Raw genomic sequence first — 17,199 nt, forward strand, 5'->3', positions numbered from 1 at the left:
GACGAAGGTTGTGATGTCTGTGGCTTCCCCAGGTTCTTCCAAAATTGAAGTGATTGTGTGATTCTCATGTCAAGCACCCAGAAACCTGCAGATCTGGGGCATCATTGCTGGTGCAAATGATCCTACTGGGTACAGCATAACTGAAAAGGGTGGGCATACTCTTCTGGGTCTCAGAAGCAGCTTAAAATTCAGAATGCTCCCAGGAGTACTCTACTGGGTACAACAACTGCTGTGTTTTGCAAATCTGATCTAGAGCGAGAAGGAGGAGGATTTGTGTGGTATGCAAGATTATGTATGCCTACTATGAAATTTTGGACAGGCACGAGACAGGTTTATTGACTGACTCCGGATGAGGGAAGAAGGGAAAAGAAAAGGATGATGGTAGATATTATAGAATACTTAATCTGTGTTTAAACCACGAAATTTAGGGCTGATTATGGTGGTGCTCGGTTGACGGTTGGACTAGATGATCTTGGAGATCTCTTCTAAATTTGATGATTCTGTGATTCTGTAATCATAAAGAAGTGAATAAGGCTGTCTTTGATCACGGATCAAAAATTTGTAAAAAATACTAAATAATCCACTTTAAGTTATCTTAAATATAATACAAAATATTAATATGGGCTTTTCAGGAACTGAACCTGTCATAAAACTTTAATTACCTTCTTTGACAGGGGATGTGGTGCCATGAGACACAGGGAGAAAATGAGCTCTCTGCCGCTGGATTGCGGAGACAGTGCTCTTGCTGTGGAACAGTCTGTCAACTGGTGACTTGGTGCTGCCTCTTTTGCTTTACAATACCCACCTCCAGGAGCCATGTAAACTCAAAAAACTCCTTCATGCTGAGGAAGAAAATGTTTAGTTTTCTACCATTTGAGTGAATTCAGCAGTTTGAGGAGCATAAAGCTGCTGTTCCATGGGGATCAGACCACACACCTGCAAGCTATAGCAGGGAGGATTCAAGGAGTGAGCAGAGGATGGGTTCTCTCCCTTTGGTAGCAGAATGACTTTAGATCTGTTAAGCCATATGAGGAACTTGGTTACTTAGAGAATAGGGAGGCAGCAAATGTGATCTTCCTTCTAAGGCTTTTGGTGTTGCCATAGTTACTTTCTGATAAGGTTTATAGAGTGTGGATACATCTTTATTTTTCATCAGATGACCACATGACAAGTTGAAAAGAAATTGTTGTCAAAGAGTAGCTGTGAATGGTTTGAGGTTAAACTCTGAAATGCTGATGCAGGTCCTTGAGGCAAATGTCTCTGCAGAACCCCACATCCTAGTTCTGTTCAGTGTCTTCATTAATTGTCTGAGCAATCAATTTTTTAAAAACAAGTAAGCTGGCATTAGCAGGGGCTTACAGGTCTTTGAGAAGAGAGAGTCAAAATGGTCCTGGCAAATTAAAGAAATAATTAGAAAAAAATAATGTGAAATTCGGCATTAAAAAGCAAAGAGCGCCACAGCTGAGGAGAAATTTAAAGCATAAGTGCAAATAGCTAGTTAATGAGCACTGTGACAGGAAAGGATGAGAGTGTCATATTATTAAATGAAGTTCCATTTTCATTGTGTGATGTGTTAACATCCATAAAATTTGCAGGTAAATATTCCAGTTCGTATATCTGTGAAATCACAGGTGCATTGCTGTGTCCAGATTTGACCACCATACCTGGGAACCATGGAATAGTCATTTGGAGACTCTAGATGAACTTCAGAACAGAGAGGACTGAGAGACAGAACATTGTATCTGTCTTCCGATATGAAAAAAAGTCATTAAAAAGAGGATAGTTTTGAGTTGTTCCCATGGAGACTGGGGCAGGTTTTCACAGTGGTATCATTGTTCCCCCATTGTTTATTTACTGCGAGAGGCAGTGTGTGACATGGAGAAGACAATGTGGTGGTTCATTAGCCCTCAATGTTGTATGAAACTTCAGTGGCAGTGGTACTTGTGCACAACTAATTGTTTTGCTATGCAAATTGCTTTTCCACAGACAAAGAAACAGTGCTTAGTGATTTGTTGAACTCTCCAACTCAGTCAAGAGACTTAATTTAGTAACTGAGATGTAGGGAGGAGTGTTCTTAATTCACTGATGTACTTAATTTATGTATTTGTTTCCTAGGAGGGAATTATAACATAATAATTAAACCTTTTGTGATCAAGTCAGTTTGCAAGGCTACAATAACAGGGAATGTTTAACTTGAAAAAGTTTTAAGATTTTTATTACTGTAAAGTAATTAAAGGAAAAATTCAAATAATACTTGAAGTTAACATTAGGGGAATGTGTGAAATCATATTTCAAAGGATTTTTTTTAGTGTAGCTTCCTGCATAGTAGCCCTGAAAACATTCTATTTGGTATTATAGATCAGTATAGAAGAGGCCCAGCTAGAGTGGTTTAGTGACTGAGGAAAGCCTTCCTCATGTATCAGTTTCTGAACAAATATGGTTTTTTGCAAAAACTGATATTTCAAAGGATTATTTACATCAGTAGACAAGCCATGCATTTGCTGAAAATAGATTATTTCTATGTTTTGCTACTTACTGCAATAGATCATATGCTGACTTCTTATTAGAAAATATATTTAAAAGATCTTATATTAATATCCATCTAGAGTATAAATTAGTTGTGCTGCATCGATAAACCATAGCTGGAAAACTAAACTCAAAACCTTTCATGCAAGAAAAAAAAATGTTCTATATTCTTTCCTCTGAAACAGGAGCTTTTTATTACATACATTATTTGTCAAGAATATGATACATATTTCTTTCTGCATACTTGGCTGTTGGCTTTTGTCTTGATAATGAAATACATACATACATGCTCTGAATGTATCTTGACAGTGGAGTGAACTTCATTATTCCACAGAGATGTGAAGATCTATTGTGAGAATACTGGCTTGGTTGCATAGTGTTCATCATGTGGATGCCATTGCTCATGGCAATAGGAGTTTGTGGAGGATGACATTATTCATTTGGAGTTTTGCCTGGCACCCATCTTTATTATTAGCACACAGCAAATAATGTGGTGATATTGAAGAACTACCAGGATTGCATACATGGATCTTTTGCTCACATCCACTGTGTACTTTCAGAGTTGTTCAAGTGACCGAAATAAAAACAGGAAGACTCTTTTCTTAATTTTCTTCTTAGTCATGACTTCAGATGACACTTGTCTGTAATGAGAGTCTGTGTCCTATAGCAATTGTCTTTAAAAGCTGAGCCCCAAACAGATGGTGCATCTCTTGCATCAATTGATATGAATCCCACAGGAAGTGAAATCAAGTCTCAAGGTGAATCTCTCACCTGTGGTGCAGGAAGAGGAAGGTTGCTTTCTGTATTGCTTCTGCACTGGGAGTTAAAGTATGCTGTTTTCTTCTTGGAAAACACAGGTGTATGAACCACTCCCAGATTAATGGGAAGGTATTGGTACAGACAGGCTGATATATGGAGGAAGAAAACCACTAACACAGAGCATGCTGTGTCAGATTTGCTTGAAGCTGTTCTCCCTGCTCTGGAAAGAGAAGCAATGAAGACAAAATGCTGACCTCTGTGAAGCTCATTCTTCTTTTAAGAAAATGTACTTAGTCTTTCTTTCTTGCCATTACTCTCTGTCAAGAAATCGTATCTTCCAGGTAGAGCAGGTTTTGGCCTCCAGGAATAGTTGCACTTGCAAGTAATGGAAAGATGTTGTCAGGAATCCAGTTCACCTGACCTCGAAACACAGTTTAGTTGTGACTGTATCGCTTTTCTGCCTCCATTGAGAGATTAAGCCTCATCACTAAACAGCAAACTCAGTTATGAATGGGGTTCTTTTAGCAGTACTTGAAAGCAGATTTTTTTCCCTTTGGCTTGTTTGCTTTCCCACTCACTCCTAATAATAATTGTTAATGGAATAGCATCTTATGTAATTACAGTTGAAGCATGGTTCTACTTTTAAAGTATAGTTATGAAGAGAAAATATTTGTAGTGTTCTGTTTCATTTTATTTTTATTTATAAGCATAGCATTTAGAAGAATAGCATCCTGTGTATAGCTGGATAAGGAAAGCTTTAAAAGCAATTCTGTCAATGCTAATAATTTCAATCTTTGGCCTGCAGTTCTGCATTTTATAATGTACTTATTTGTGTTTTGCAATTTGTATTTAATTGCATGTCTCAAGAAGGCTCATGCATAACATTCTTCCGTTAAATCTTTCATTAATTTTATTTTCTTGCCAGTAGAATATGGCTGAATGCTACAGCAACTGCTTTACAACTGTAACTCTTCTCCCTTATTACTGGTTATGACAGCCGACAATTTACTGTGTGTATTAAGTTAGGTTCTGTGTTGTTGTGTAGCTGAAATTTTTAGCAAAATATTTTCACAAACATAGAACTGACCTAATTACTGTTTTTCTCTACAGTTTCTATGGACTCTCTTCAGCTAGCTGGAGATAAGCGGTTTGAAAATGTATTCTCAAGCAAAGTATTCAGATTTATTAGCTTGTGGGTTATGGCATCATAGCTCTCATTTCTGTTTAGCTGGTAGTGAGGAATTATTTTTACTTACTAAAGCAAGGGAAGAACTGCCCTAAGTGGCAGGAGTGAAACCTGCTGGTGAGATCCATGCTCCCCAGCTCACACCAGCTGCAGAGAGAAGCATCCCCTGAGAATTGTCCCCTTTCAGGGGAGTTGGCAAAGCTACCCAAGTGGAGAGTTGGGGAACGAGCTAGAACAGGGTCACAGCCAAGTATTCAGGGGACTCAGATCAAGAGATCAAAAAGAAAGGAGGTTGTAGTGACAATGTAGACACAAGCAGTCCTCTCCTCAGAGGATTTCTGTCCTTTGGAAGCATACAGGTTTTATTCAGTTAGCATAATCCATGCTGACCCTGGCCACCAAATAAAAGATTATAATCTCAAAGATTAAGGGTAGGTTACTTTATCACAAACAGAGGTGATGTAAGTGCCTGCAGAGATAAAGTGATGTCCCATGGCGAGAAGTTTTTGTGCAGGTGGAGCAGTTTGACTCCTTTGGGGAAACAGGTGATTTAAGGCATGAAACCCATTGATGTGCGGACACCAAGCCGGGGTAACAGCAGCACCTCAACCTCTCACTGAGATTCATTTCACACTCCCAAGGACAGCCTCCATGTTTGAGGCCAAGAAGCTGGGGAAAACTGGAAACATCTCGATGTGGACTCAGGGCCTTAGAGCAGACACTGAGAGTTCTCTTTGAATCTGCATTTGAAGTATTTCTCAGAGGAGCTAAGAAATCCATTGAATCAGACGCACTGAGCAGTCTTTGTGTAGTTTGTAAAATGATAACGGTATTACCAATTCCCTCCAATGAATATCATCTACTTAATGAGACTATCTGTCAGTAACCATCTACATGATATAGAGCCCATTTGTTTGTGGTGGTGAATGTGGCCATGATGGAGGAGATCAAATGAAACGACAGTTTCAGTGCGGCCAGTAGCTGCCATTTCTAGCAAAGATTATTCTGATTATTTGTTATTAAGGATTTGCTTTTTCTCGTGGTTTTTTTGTGTTGGTTTTTGGTGGGTTTGGTGGTTGGTTTTTTGTAACCTCTTAACAATAAAACCTTTATAGGTCAGTTACAAGAGTCCTTATTACTGTTCAGTTTACCTTCCAGGCAGTTCAGGATTTGAAACACCATTTTTTGTGCTTTCTAATGTAATTATGAAGTGATAAGACTATCACTAGCAAATTTCTGTAAATGATTCAGGGACTACTGATTGCCCCAGATTTCTCCAGCTCTTCAGATTTTTTCCATGTAGTATTAGTCTAGATAAATGGAAAAGAATAATTTTTCCTAAAAGCAAATTCAGACAGGAGTCTTGGCATTTGAGTTAATGCAGTTGCAGTGTGTATATGTTATTGTTTTCAGTTGTCAATTTTTTCTTGCAGTATTTTCATTATAGTTACATATAGATTAGGGTGACCCCTCCTGATCCATGTGCTGTTATGTGGCGGGCAGTAGGACGATGCTGGCACAAGAGTAGCTGGGCTGTGTGAGTCTCTGGATCTAGGAGGAAAAAAGCATGCAAGGCAGCTGCGGTCTCTGTTGGTGAGTCACCCAAAAGCCAGCTGTGTACCCAGTCCAGCCCTGATCTCGCATCAGTCAGGATTACTTCTGGGATCTCCCCTTATCCTGCTTTTGATCTACTCCCAAAGGTCCCCTTCTGCATGCTGTTCTAAGAAATGTATCTTGTACATCTTCCAGCTAGATAAAACTTTTAGTGTTAAACTCCTGGGGTGAGGGAGGTTGGCTATCTCACTGGTGGAGATACTCTTCTGTGTGTGAGCACTTACACTACATTGGGATTCTTATTTCCAACTCTGAGACCGGTATGGTTTGCTCAGCAGAGTTTCCACTGTGGCCTGTGCAAATTAGCAGAACTTTATGCCAAATTCATTATCCTTATTTGCCTTCAAGGTCAGGTCCAGAGTTCACATACACAGCTTAATTTCACTGCAAATGATAATGAACCAGGAAGGTTCATTTCTCTGGTTTTCCACAGCCTTGCCTGTCCATCTTTACAACAACATCTTTACAACAACATCACATTAAAAGCAGATGTTGTTGAGATCAAGTGCTCAAACTCATCAGCTTTCAACTGCTTTATCCTTCACTGAGAAGTACTTTCCAGTGTTTTTTCTGTCAGTTCCATTTTTGGAAAACTGCTTTCACTGCTTCGAAGTTTTTACAAGAAAATATTGTTGTACCTCTGGTGCAGACTAGAAGAAATCTAATTTTGTTGTAGTAAAGTACCTGCCTCCCCGTTACCCTCCATAATGTGGTAACACAGCAAATTAGAGAGCTTTAATAAATGGCAATGATGCATCTAGGAGTACATTTCCAGAATACCTTTGGTTGCATAGTTGCCTCTTCAGGCATAATTTTTTTTGCCTTCTTAAAACTTAGTGCCAATGTCCTTGAAATCTTTGACCACTGGCAAATGGATGACCTCCTTTTTGTAATAATGGTTAAGCTACTCAGGCTTCAGTCTCCCTCTCTGTCATCATGGAATCATTTCAGGCTTCTGCGTTAATCCTCAAGGACAGACATAAATGAAACATTAAAATTACCTTTTGTCCTCATTTCCTGCCTGCATTTGAAGCAGTGTGCACACATGAGGGTAGAGTGGGGACAGTTGCTGACAGTACTACTGAAGAACTGATCAAAGGAATAACATTCATCCACATCCTCAGCTCCATGGCAGATCACAGCCATATCATTAACTGTGTGTCTCATCCACTTAGCCTGGTGTGAGAGCTCTGTCTCCTTGAGTCAGAGTCGCCAGGGCTAGTTGTGGGACCCTGAAAAGAAGCCAATTCCATCAGCTTGCTAGGCGGCAATATTTTTAGAGACTTTGCTAAAAAATAAGGAGCAGGTTATTGTAACCATACTTCCACTTATTTAAAATCTTTCCAACTCAGAAATGTTCTGGAAATGGCCTTCACTAACGATTTAGTCTGATCTGGTGTGTGAACAGAGACATGAACAAAAAAGAAAACCCACTGAAACACCAGGTGCCATTTCCTTGCAGTGCTTCGATACTAACTCTTCTCATTTGCCGACCTAAATCATTCAGTGTTGCACAAACAAAGCTTCAGCCTGAAATACTGCAGGAAATCCAGAGCAAGCAAAGGCTTCTCTTTTGTGTGGAGTTTATGGTGGTGATTGTAATTCAGCTGCCTTTTTGGTCTTTTTTCAAAGTTCTCAGCTGTTAGAAATATGCACGTCGTGCTATACAGTAGCACGATGTGCTACTATATAGCTACTGCTATACAGTAGATTTATGAGAATGACCTCTTTTCCTCACCTGCAATTTATAAAAAGACCCAAGCTGCAGTTCTGCACTCCCTGTGGAGTTCATATGGCACGGGAAACAACACAGGCCCAATGGACACAGCCCCGCTGGTCCTGCCCACAGACACTACAGGGAGCAGTGCTACCAGAGCACACTGTGGTTGTGCTACCTTGGTCTGCTTGTGAGCTCATGCTGGAGGGTGTGAGCAGTGCAGAAAAGGCTGTTCCTGCAGCACTTTTTAATCCACAGTTGTGATGTCACTTTTACACGTTATGTACAAAGCTATTTTGGGAGGGCTGTGATGTCTTTAAATCTACTTTAATCTGCAATAAGTAGTTTTAGAGTTCTAGGAACTACAGAATTATAGTAATCTAAATAATTTATTCAGAATTACCTGTAACTTTTGATAGCAGACTGCTAAGTGGTTGAATTTGTAATCATTATTCATCTAGGAATCTCTCTTGGAAGGACGAAGTCTGAATTAAAGGACTATTTTGGAAATAAGAACCTATGGTTGGACCATTGGTTATGTTTCAAAGGAATCATTTATTATCTTTAATGAAATTGAAAATTTCTCCTTGAATTTAAACTTTGCTTATGATGCTATACTAGGCTTAAGTAAATCAATAAAGATAGTTCTCTGGTTTACACCTCTCCATCTAAAGAGGGGAAGAAAATTCTAAGAGGGGATAGTAATTCTGTTCATCTCCTGCCCCCGTATGTTCTGAGAGAACTTCCTTGAAGATAGTGATGGGATTTGATGAACTGTTATCTATTCAGAGAACCATAGAATAGGCTGAGTTGGATGGGACCCATTAGGAACATCAAGTTCCAGCTCCTGGCCTGCACAAAACATCCCATGTGCCTGACAGCATTGTCCAAAGGCTTCTTGAACTCAGACATGCTTGGTACTGTGACCACTACCCTAGGGAGCCTGTTCCAGTGCTCAATCACCCTCTGGGTGAAAAACTTTTTCCTGATATCTAAACTAAACCTCACCTGACGCAGCTTCATGCCGATTCCCTAACGCTTGGGAGGTTGTGATGGAGTTACTGTGCAACTGGGATGGATAATCTAAAGATATGCATCTGGCCTTGTTCCTTGTTTGAAAACAGAAGATTAATCTCAAATGACATGTCCATTTACCTAAGTGTTATTTTCCATTGACATGGATTTCCTTCTTAGCTTGAACAGATTTTTCCTGTTTAAAAGTAGGATGTACACTCAGGTTACAGTATTGGCATTGTCTTAAAATTCCAGCTTCATGTTTCATAATAACCCAGAGGGAAAAGATGATTATAAAAAGTTTATTGTGCCTTCATAGTCAAAATAATTGGATTTTCACAAGAACCAGAAGCAGAGTGACTTCTGTGCAAAATACTACTTGTCTGTTTGAATCTTGACCTTGGTTAGAATCTAGACAAGTTGAGATACACTATATATATCCTTTTTAAAATAGAAAGAAAAATTACTTTTTGTGTTTAGTTTTGGATGGGCTTCGGCAAAAGCCAGGAAGGCTAAAGTAAGTTCCTATTTTAGGGACAGTTGGTAGTATTTTGCCTCCAATCGATCTTTATTTCTACATTTAATTTTCAAAGATTACATTTTCAAGGAACAATCCTGAATGCAAATAATACCCATCAATATGGAAAGGAACTGAAATGACAGAGTTGTTTCAAATTGTGTTTTCTCCAGCAGTTCTTACTTACTACTAATAGGCTGAAGGTTTTTTTGCTGCTGTTGAATTCCATATGTGCAAGATCCATCTCTCATGAAATGAGTGTGGCTCAGCTGAAGTGCTGCTCTCACCTCTGCTTTCTTGCTTTTACAGCACCCAAGCCTCAATCTTGTGAGACTGCTCGTGTGTTGGATTTGTCTCTTTAGTATGACATGCAGCTGTTCTTTTGTTCTTTAGTTTAACTTGCTGAACAGCTTTGCATGCAGGGCATTTCCAGAAGCTTTCATTTACTTTTTGCTTCAGGATGCTCTTTTCTGCTGACCCACACCCTTAGTTTGAATGCTGTAGATCTCCTCTGACATTAATTCAGATAGATTTCCCTTGGGTTATGAGTGGTAATTATGAGAAAGGGAAGCTTTATCTTCAGAGTCTTCCATCTCTACCCAACTCACCTCTTCTACAGCTTCTTTAATTTTCTAAATATGAGAGGAAAGGCTAAATGGGCCTCAGCATCATCACCCACATAAGGGCTCATCACTCTTTTACAGTACAGTTTTTTCAGTGAAGTTTATCGATGTGGTAAGAAAAATAAGCATGTATGATGAAATCACAGTGGAAACTTCTATAAACTGAACATCAGTTGCTTTTAGAGCTTTCTTTGTGGCTGACTCTCCACAGCTTTCTGACTCACCGTTTGAAGAAAGAGGTTTTATCTTAATATTTCACAAACAAAAGTCTAGTTTAAAGATGAAATGTGATTATAGAGAGATTTGGGAGTTAATTTTAAATAATACGACTTGGCTGCTACATGTTTCAGCATAATGATAATTTGAACTGGTAGTTTACACAAAAACTAAACCCGATGCTTTTTTCTTTCTCTTTCATACTTGTAAGAATATTTAGTTTAATGCAAAAAAATTGCACTTTTAAGCTTCAAGTGAGTGAGATGTGTATACTCCCATTTACACAAGTTTCACGTAATGAAACTAACTGGTCATAATCTCTAAAAAAATTCATTACATAAGAATAGAATTACTTATCAAAACTTTCTGAACTCTGCTGGTCAGGAAAAATGAAGTCTTGTTGCAGTTTTAGTAGAGAGACTGTTGACTATGCAGAGATGCAGGCTACAAAAGTAAAAATAGGTTGCCTTTGCTCTGCATCCTACATAATAGTGCTTTCTGCACTGGGAAGTAATGGAGAGTCAGGAAAAGCTTGTGTGACTTTTTCACAGCCTGTCATAAGCAGCTGCGATCACTAGTGGGTACTGCTGGGTACATACCTACTGTTCTGCCACATTAGCATTTCACATGTTTGAATTGTCCAGGAAAGATTTTGGTTAAAGTTAAAACACGGTAGAACTCGGCTAAATCTGAATGCAACTCTGCTCCACGAAAAGGAATTATTTTGTTGTCAACATAGAATAAAATTAGAATGGAACTGCTTAAAAAGCAAGACATTTATTATTGCAAAGTTAGTCATCTTATGCTAGCTTAAATGTGAGTGGTCTCTTAGACTTCTGAATTTGATTTTGGGAAAAAAAATCAGGAGAACATTTAGCAGGAGGGAAATTTTAGTGCTGTGTCTCTTAAAGGACTGACAGTTCACAATGTAATTGTCCAGATACCACTGAGTAGAAAAGTATGAAACATACATGCATATACACAGGTATTTATTGTAGGTAAGATGAAGACAGTGTGCAACTATGTTAAATTTGTCAATGTATGACTAATTTTGCAAACAACTCATTAGAAAAATATTATGAAGGAAAATTAAAATAAGAACATCCTAACTGCTTAAGAATGACAGTAAAATTATACAGTGGTTTAATAAGAGAATACAGATTACTGAAACCAACTGGATATGCAGAAGGAGTCTGCACAGTGGGATACAGCTCTACAAATTTGAATTTGTGTGAGAGTGGGTTCAGTTTACTTCGTGAAAATTTCTGGTGTCCATTACTATAAATAGTCGGGACTTCAGAGTTACAGACATTAACTGGAGAAACATCAGCTGGCAATTTACAGTGTACTGTGGTGACAACTCTGAATGTACAGTGAACGAACTGGGTGGAGGCAGTTGTGGGGAGCAAACCAACTTTAAGATAGGCCTTTTTCTTACATATAGACCTTTTCCTTACATGGTTGATCTGATATATATTGTGAGATGCTGCTTCTAGACTCTAGGGAGATAATGATGATCAGGAATGCAATGGTTTCAAAACCTGTGTGACTGTTTGGTATGGACAGGGGCACAAATTCATGTAGAGTAAACGTTGTTCAGAAAATCGGATACTTGAGGAAAAAAAGAAAGAGTAACTTCCATAGGGTAATGTCACAGATACAAGTTTTACTTTCTAAGTCTTGGTGGTTTTGTAAACATGGAGATGACTCATGTTGTTAGAATAGGTAAAAGATAAAACAATGTCTTACAGAAATATTAAATGTAAAATAGTCCATACATTTTAATTATATTTGATTAGACAATTAAGTATATAAAATATTCCACTTTTTTTTACTTCTTGAGAAATTCAGTCTTATCCATATTCATTCCAGCTACATCACCGTCTTTTTTGGGCACAGTATAGAATCTGTCTTTATCTTTAGCTAGAGCAACCTCTAAGTTCACATTTTTGTCATTTATTTTATTAATATATATCACTTTCTTGCCATTTGATTAACTCATCTTAATTTCAGTTTGTTTAATTTCTGCATTCACTTCTTTCGAGTGGACAAGTCTGTCTCTTACATTAACCCTACACAGATTTTAATTTTTGGTTTTATTAGAACTTTTATTATCTAGGATTAGTATCAGTTTCTGCTGTTTGCTATCAGGAATCACTGCAGAGAGCTCCTGGAGCAGTCACCAGGGAAACAAGGTGACTTGAATTTATGCCCTCTCCTGAGGTACCTTCATACGGTATCACTAGGGTGAAGGAACACTCTTCTTGTTTAACAAGACCTTGAAATTCGTTTTAAAAAGTGCAGAAGCCTAGCTCAAAGCTGCATTCAGGAGGTCACCAGTCATTTCTGTGACTGCTGCTGTGCCAGCAGCAACATGGCCCCCTTCCTCCTTGTCCATTACATCCCTGTCTCCACAAGGTCAACAGGATCTGGTCCTGATTCCTGTTGTGGACTGTTTGCCTCAGTATTTATACAACATGTCAGTGGGTCTGGCACTGAAGGTCAGTTTGTCCAATGTATTCTGCATGAGGTGGGCTCCTCTTTCCAGCATTCATCCTTTTCTGTTTAGTAGTTCAATACAGAGCCTTTAGTCAGTCTGGATGATACAGAGAGAGGCATAGTGCAATATGCCATTCAGTGTATACAATTATAATGGCCAAATTTCAGCCAAGTTTTAGGTGATTTGTACCTACTGCACATGTACCTACTGCACAAATGCTTTCCCATTTTCATTTCCCTCATTTTCTTTCCATGTGCTGTCAAAGTTTCTCTTCCCTTCTCACAAATCCTTTAGCTCCACTGTATATATCACTCTTGCAGTGATTCCAAAACCTGCTATGCAGTTCACTTGTTTGCAATATGCCACAGTTGTTTCTAATGCAAGTAACTTCACACTCCTTTTAAATCCATGTCATTTTTCTCTTACCTTGAAAATTCATAGGTGAGATTATCTCTTTCCTGCCTCTCCATTTAAATTGCAAGCAGTTATAAAATTCTTTGCTGGCTACAGTTTGAGCTACTGCTACACTTCTTTTAGTGCACTTTTTTAATTTGTTTCTGAGCTGTTTTTTCACATTAAGCATTTGCCTGCCTTTTTCTCAGTCTATCTTTTTTTGCAAAACAAATTTCTTGACCTTTTTTCTTTTTTCTTTTTGGCACTCTCACTAAATCAAACTCGTTTTCTGTCTCAGCTCAGCAGTCTTTGACTGCTTGGGACATTTTTGGATCAACTAGCTTTTACTTCCAATATTGTTCTTTTAGATATCGCCAGTGAGTCTGTGCAGTAGTTCTCATGTGGAAGGTTTTTACAACTATTTTTTAAGTTTAGCAACCTTCCAGCTTCCCTGATGTTTGGGGAGTCTTTGTCCTTCTAAGTTTTAGACTATAAGCATTTTACAGCTTCCCACTGTAATTACTCACATAATATTATGCCACTGTAGCTCAGATCTGATTATTTAAGCACCTGAGTTGGACATTTCATGGAAAAATTACTTCTACAAACATAGCTTGACATTTCTATACAGAAACCATTAAATAAGAGATTAATTCCTTTCCTTTGGGCTCAGTGCAGTTCGTTTATCTATGTAAGTGATCCTATTAACTACATAAAGACTTTTTATATAAATCATGATTGCAAGACTGGACTCATCTTCATATTTTGGAGATAATTTAAGGCCTGTTCAGCAGTAGCTGCTTGTGGCATGGAGTGCAATACATATACTGTGCCAATCAGTCACTTTCACACAGCTTATTACTCATCCCATTCCAATGAAAACCAAAGGGCCATCCTGGTTTTCTTCTCCATCGCTATTCCTGCAAAACAACAAATGTCAGATCATCTTGTGGAATATGAATTAATGGGGCAATTACATTCAAACTATGAGTTTGCTACTGTTCCAGTCATTGGGTAGTTTTGTTAGTTGTAATAAATGTTTTGAACTTTCACATCTAATTAACAAAAGGTTTCTTTATTCATTATTTATCACTGGAAAGATCTGTAGATTCAAATATAATTTGTAAGTGTTTGCCAATTATTTTGCAATTTTAAGTCTGATTTCTTTTATCTTCCATCTGATTCACCTGCATGGATTACCTTTTTTATAGGCCATTCACTACGTTAAGAGAAATGCTCAGGAAAGATATTGTATCTGTGAGAATTAGAGTAATCCTACATTTTCCCAGGGATTTCTGGGACTACATTTCTTCTGCCAGTAGCAATTTAGTTATAAGCATTCTCCATGCAAGTCCATCTTTATAAAAGTACGTTGTGTTTTGATTATTTAGAACCTGAAGTCACAAAGGACATTGTTGTAATTAGATTTACTTCGGTAGAAATTGAAAATGTATTGTAGTAGTCAGAATCCCCAGGGGAAGGTTTCTAATAAAATCTCCATTGAATGTATTCATATATGGAAATACAGTCAATATTTGAGATATGAAATGTCAGTAAAAGTAAAAAAGTATTAGCATTCAGTGTATGTGACAAACTGGCAAAGCCTTGCCAGTCTGAATATTTTTTTCACAAAGCTTTGTTTCGGAAAGCTTCTATGTGCTTTTAAAAATATAATCTCTTAAGGAAAATGCAATTAGTCTGTTAGAGCTCCCTAGTCCTGAAAATGGGAAGTATAATTTTTTTTTTTATTTTTTTTAAACTACCTCATAGAAGTGAAAGGAAAAATATCCATGATGTTTCTCTTTACTGTGAATGCAAATGAGAGGATCATTTTCTATCATTCAGGCATGAGGATTCACTGATCTCCTAACAGTGGCAGAGACTACTCAGCTGTCTGCTTGCTGTTTTATTGTCTCCACTGGCTTGGATAAAAGACAGCAACATAAAAAAGTGTTCAGGCAGAGATAATATGGCCGAATGTTCCATTAACATGATGTCCTCTTAATAAACTTGTAACTTATGCATGGATTCCTGAAATACCTACGAGTGCTGAGTTCACTGCCAAATCTTAAATCAGTGGCAAAGGGGGAAGTTTTTATTTTCCAGTCAGGTCTTCAGGGATGATACCATCTGCTTCCATAGCCCCAAACAAATGACCAATAGTAATTCAAAACAAAAATGCCCTATGATGGAATAATTTTCCCTTGGGACTTCAGTGTTAGAAGGCACATGGCATAGGATCCAATTTCATGTCTATTCTCTGGTAAGGAAGCATTGCCTGGAAGCCATCCAGGTCTCCATGTACTGTCTTTTCTCCCTCTGATCAGCCATCAGCATGAATGTGTTCCTTCTAGCCTCTTGCTCTAAAACTCGTAAGGCTGCATTGATTGAATTGCATAGTTGGCTTGGACTCTCTTCAGCCTGCTGTTTCCCTCCTGTTCAGTGTAGATTCCTTTGTATTCCCCTCCTACCACAATTTCAAGAAATCAGTGAGCAACATTTGAATCCTGAGAGCTATTAGTGTATTTACTGCATTAGAAACATGAGTTTCTTGATAATGAAAAAAAAAGAGAAAATGCTTATTTTCCAGTACAAAATTCCTGCTTATAAATTTACAGTGCACTTTTCGTCAATATTTTCTAACACTAACTTTAAATATCTCATTTGTTTTCTATATTGTCTGTGAAAGACTGAGTTAAAGTAAATTCCACGTGTTTATTCATGGCATAAATGGAAACATGGGAAACATAGCAAATTATTTGCCTATAAGTTAAATTACCACTGTGAGACACACATGAGGAGTTTTAAATGCTTAGAAAAGCAGATGTTTAACTCCCAACTGCTGCTCTGTAGCCATGTTCTGTCATGTTTCTGCCTTTCTCTCACCAGCACCTATGAGACTGAAAAGAATTGAAAACTTTTGCTACCCTTCAGATGCAAGTTACTTCTCATGGAGTACTGAGATCATTAAGTATTTTGGCAGGTTTCCAGAGTCCCTTTCTTTCTCTGTTACATGGGTTTATTTAGTAATGAACAGAACTTTTTTTTTTTAAATACAAGGAGTTTGTGCATGACTGTCTATCATGCTCAAGATCTGTCATATTGCCTATTTCTCATCTAGAGACCATTCTGGGGTGAATAGAGATAGATGTTGTTTGGTTACACTACTGTTTGTCTATGCCTGCCATAGCTCCACAGTTCAAAAAACTTTCACTCAAACACACACAGAGGCACATGCACGCGTGGCCCAAACATCATCATTATTGCTTGTGTTGCTTTATTCATCCTTCAGGTCTCCTGTAATGGCTGGAGGTCTATTTGCTGTTAATCGGAAATGGTTCTGGGAGCTGGGAGGCTATGATCCAGGATTAGAAATATGGGGAGGAGAGCAGTATGAAATCTCCTTTAAGGTAAGTCATCAAGTCACCTTACAGAATACTTCATTTCTGATGTTATAATGATGCTTTTATTCATACTGGCTCTGTCTTTTAACTAAAATTAATTTAATACAATGGAGTTTTTTGTTAGAAACTCCCAATAGTTTCACAAAGAATTATGCCATAAACATATGCTCCAGAAGCCATACAAAAATCACACTGAGTGCAATTCCCTCCAAGAATGTGGTAGTTTGCCACCATCAAAGTCCTACCTTGTTCCTTTCATCAAGTCTTCTCCATTTACCTTCTCTCAGGTGCTGTGTTTACTTTATACTCAGGCATTGAGCATAAATAAGCCAAGAGAGAACTATTACAGCAAAAAAGAAAAGGACATAATTTTCTGCCCAAATCAACAAGTTTAATCATCTCTGGGGATAGGGTCCCATGGAGTCAGCTCAGGGAAATGTATGGAAATGGAAAGAGAAAGTCATAGGAAGAAAGACCCCTTTCAGTAGCAGTGGATCACTAGAGCAGCTCAGCTGCTGTGAGCTGTTAGCTGCAGGCCAACTGTTCAAGAGCAGATTTTTTTTAATTGCATTTAAATTATTATAATGACACATGGGGAATTGTCAAGTGCTCAGGTTAAGTACAACAAGCCATAGTATACCCTCATATCCTCTATGTAGACATGTGTATTCAAATCAGTTACATCTCGAAAGTCTTGTTACTTTCTGCATGTAAAACAGGCATTTGTATT

The 17,199-nt window shown here is 38.1% G+C and overlaps 1 protein-coding gene across 19 annotated transcripts in view; it reads left to right on the forward strand.

Annotated features, from left to right (window-relative positions):
- Nucleotides 1-17,199, forward strand: part of GALNTL6 (polypeptide N-acetylgalactosaminyltransferase like 6) — a 573,576-nt gene that overhangs the window by 513,178 nt on the left and 43,199 nt on the right. For all 19 annotated transcript variants that reach the window (XM_064652482.1, XM_064652480.1, XM_064652481.1 and 16 more), the window contains one exon: nucleotides 16,358-16,475. In XM_064652482.1, the coding sequence (XP_064508552.1) occupies nucleotides 16,358-16,475 (118 nt within the window). The remainder of the gene's footprint in view (nucleotides 1-16,357; nucleotides 16,476-17,199) is intronic.

The sequence above is a fragment of the Pseudopipra pipra genome, chromosome 4 (assembly GCF_036250125.1).
Source record: "Pseudopipra pipra isolate bDixPip1 chromosome 4, bDixPip1.hap1, whole genome shotgun sequence".
In the NCBI taxonomy this organism is placed as follows: domain Eukaryota; kingdom Metazoa; phylum Chordata; class Aves; order Passeriformes; family Pipridae; genus Pseudopipra; species Pseudopipra pipra.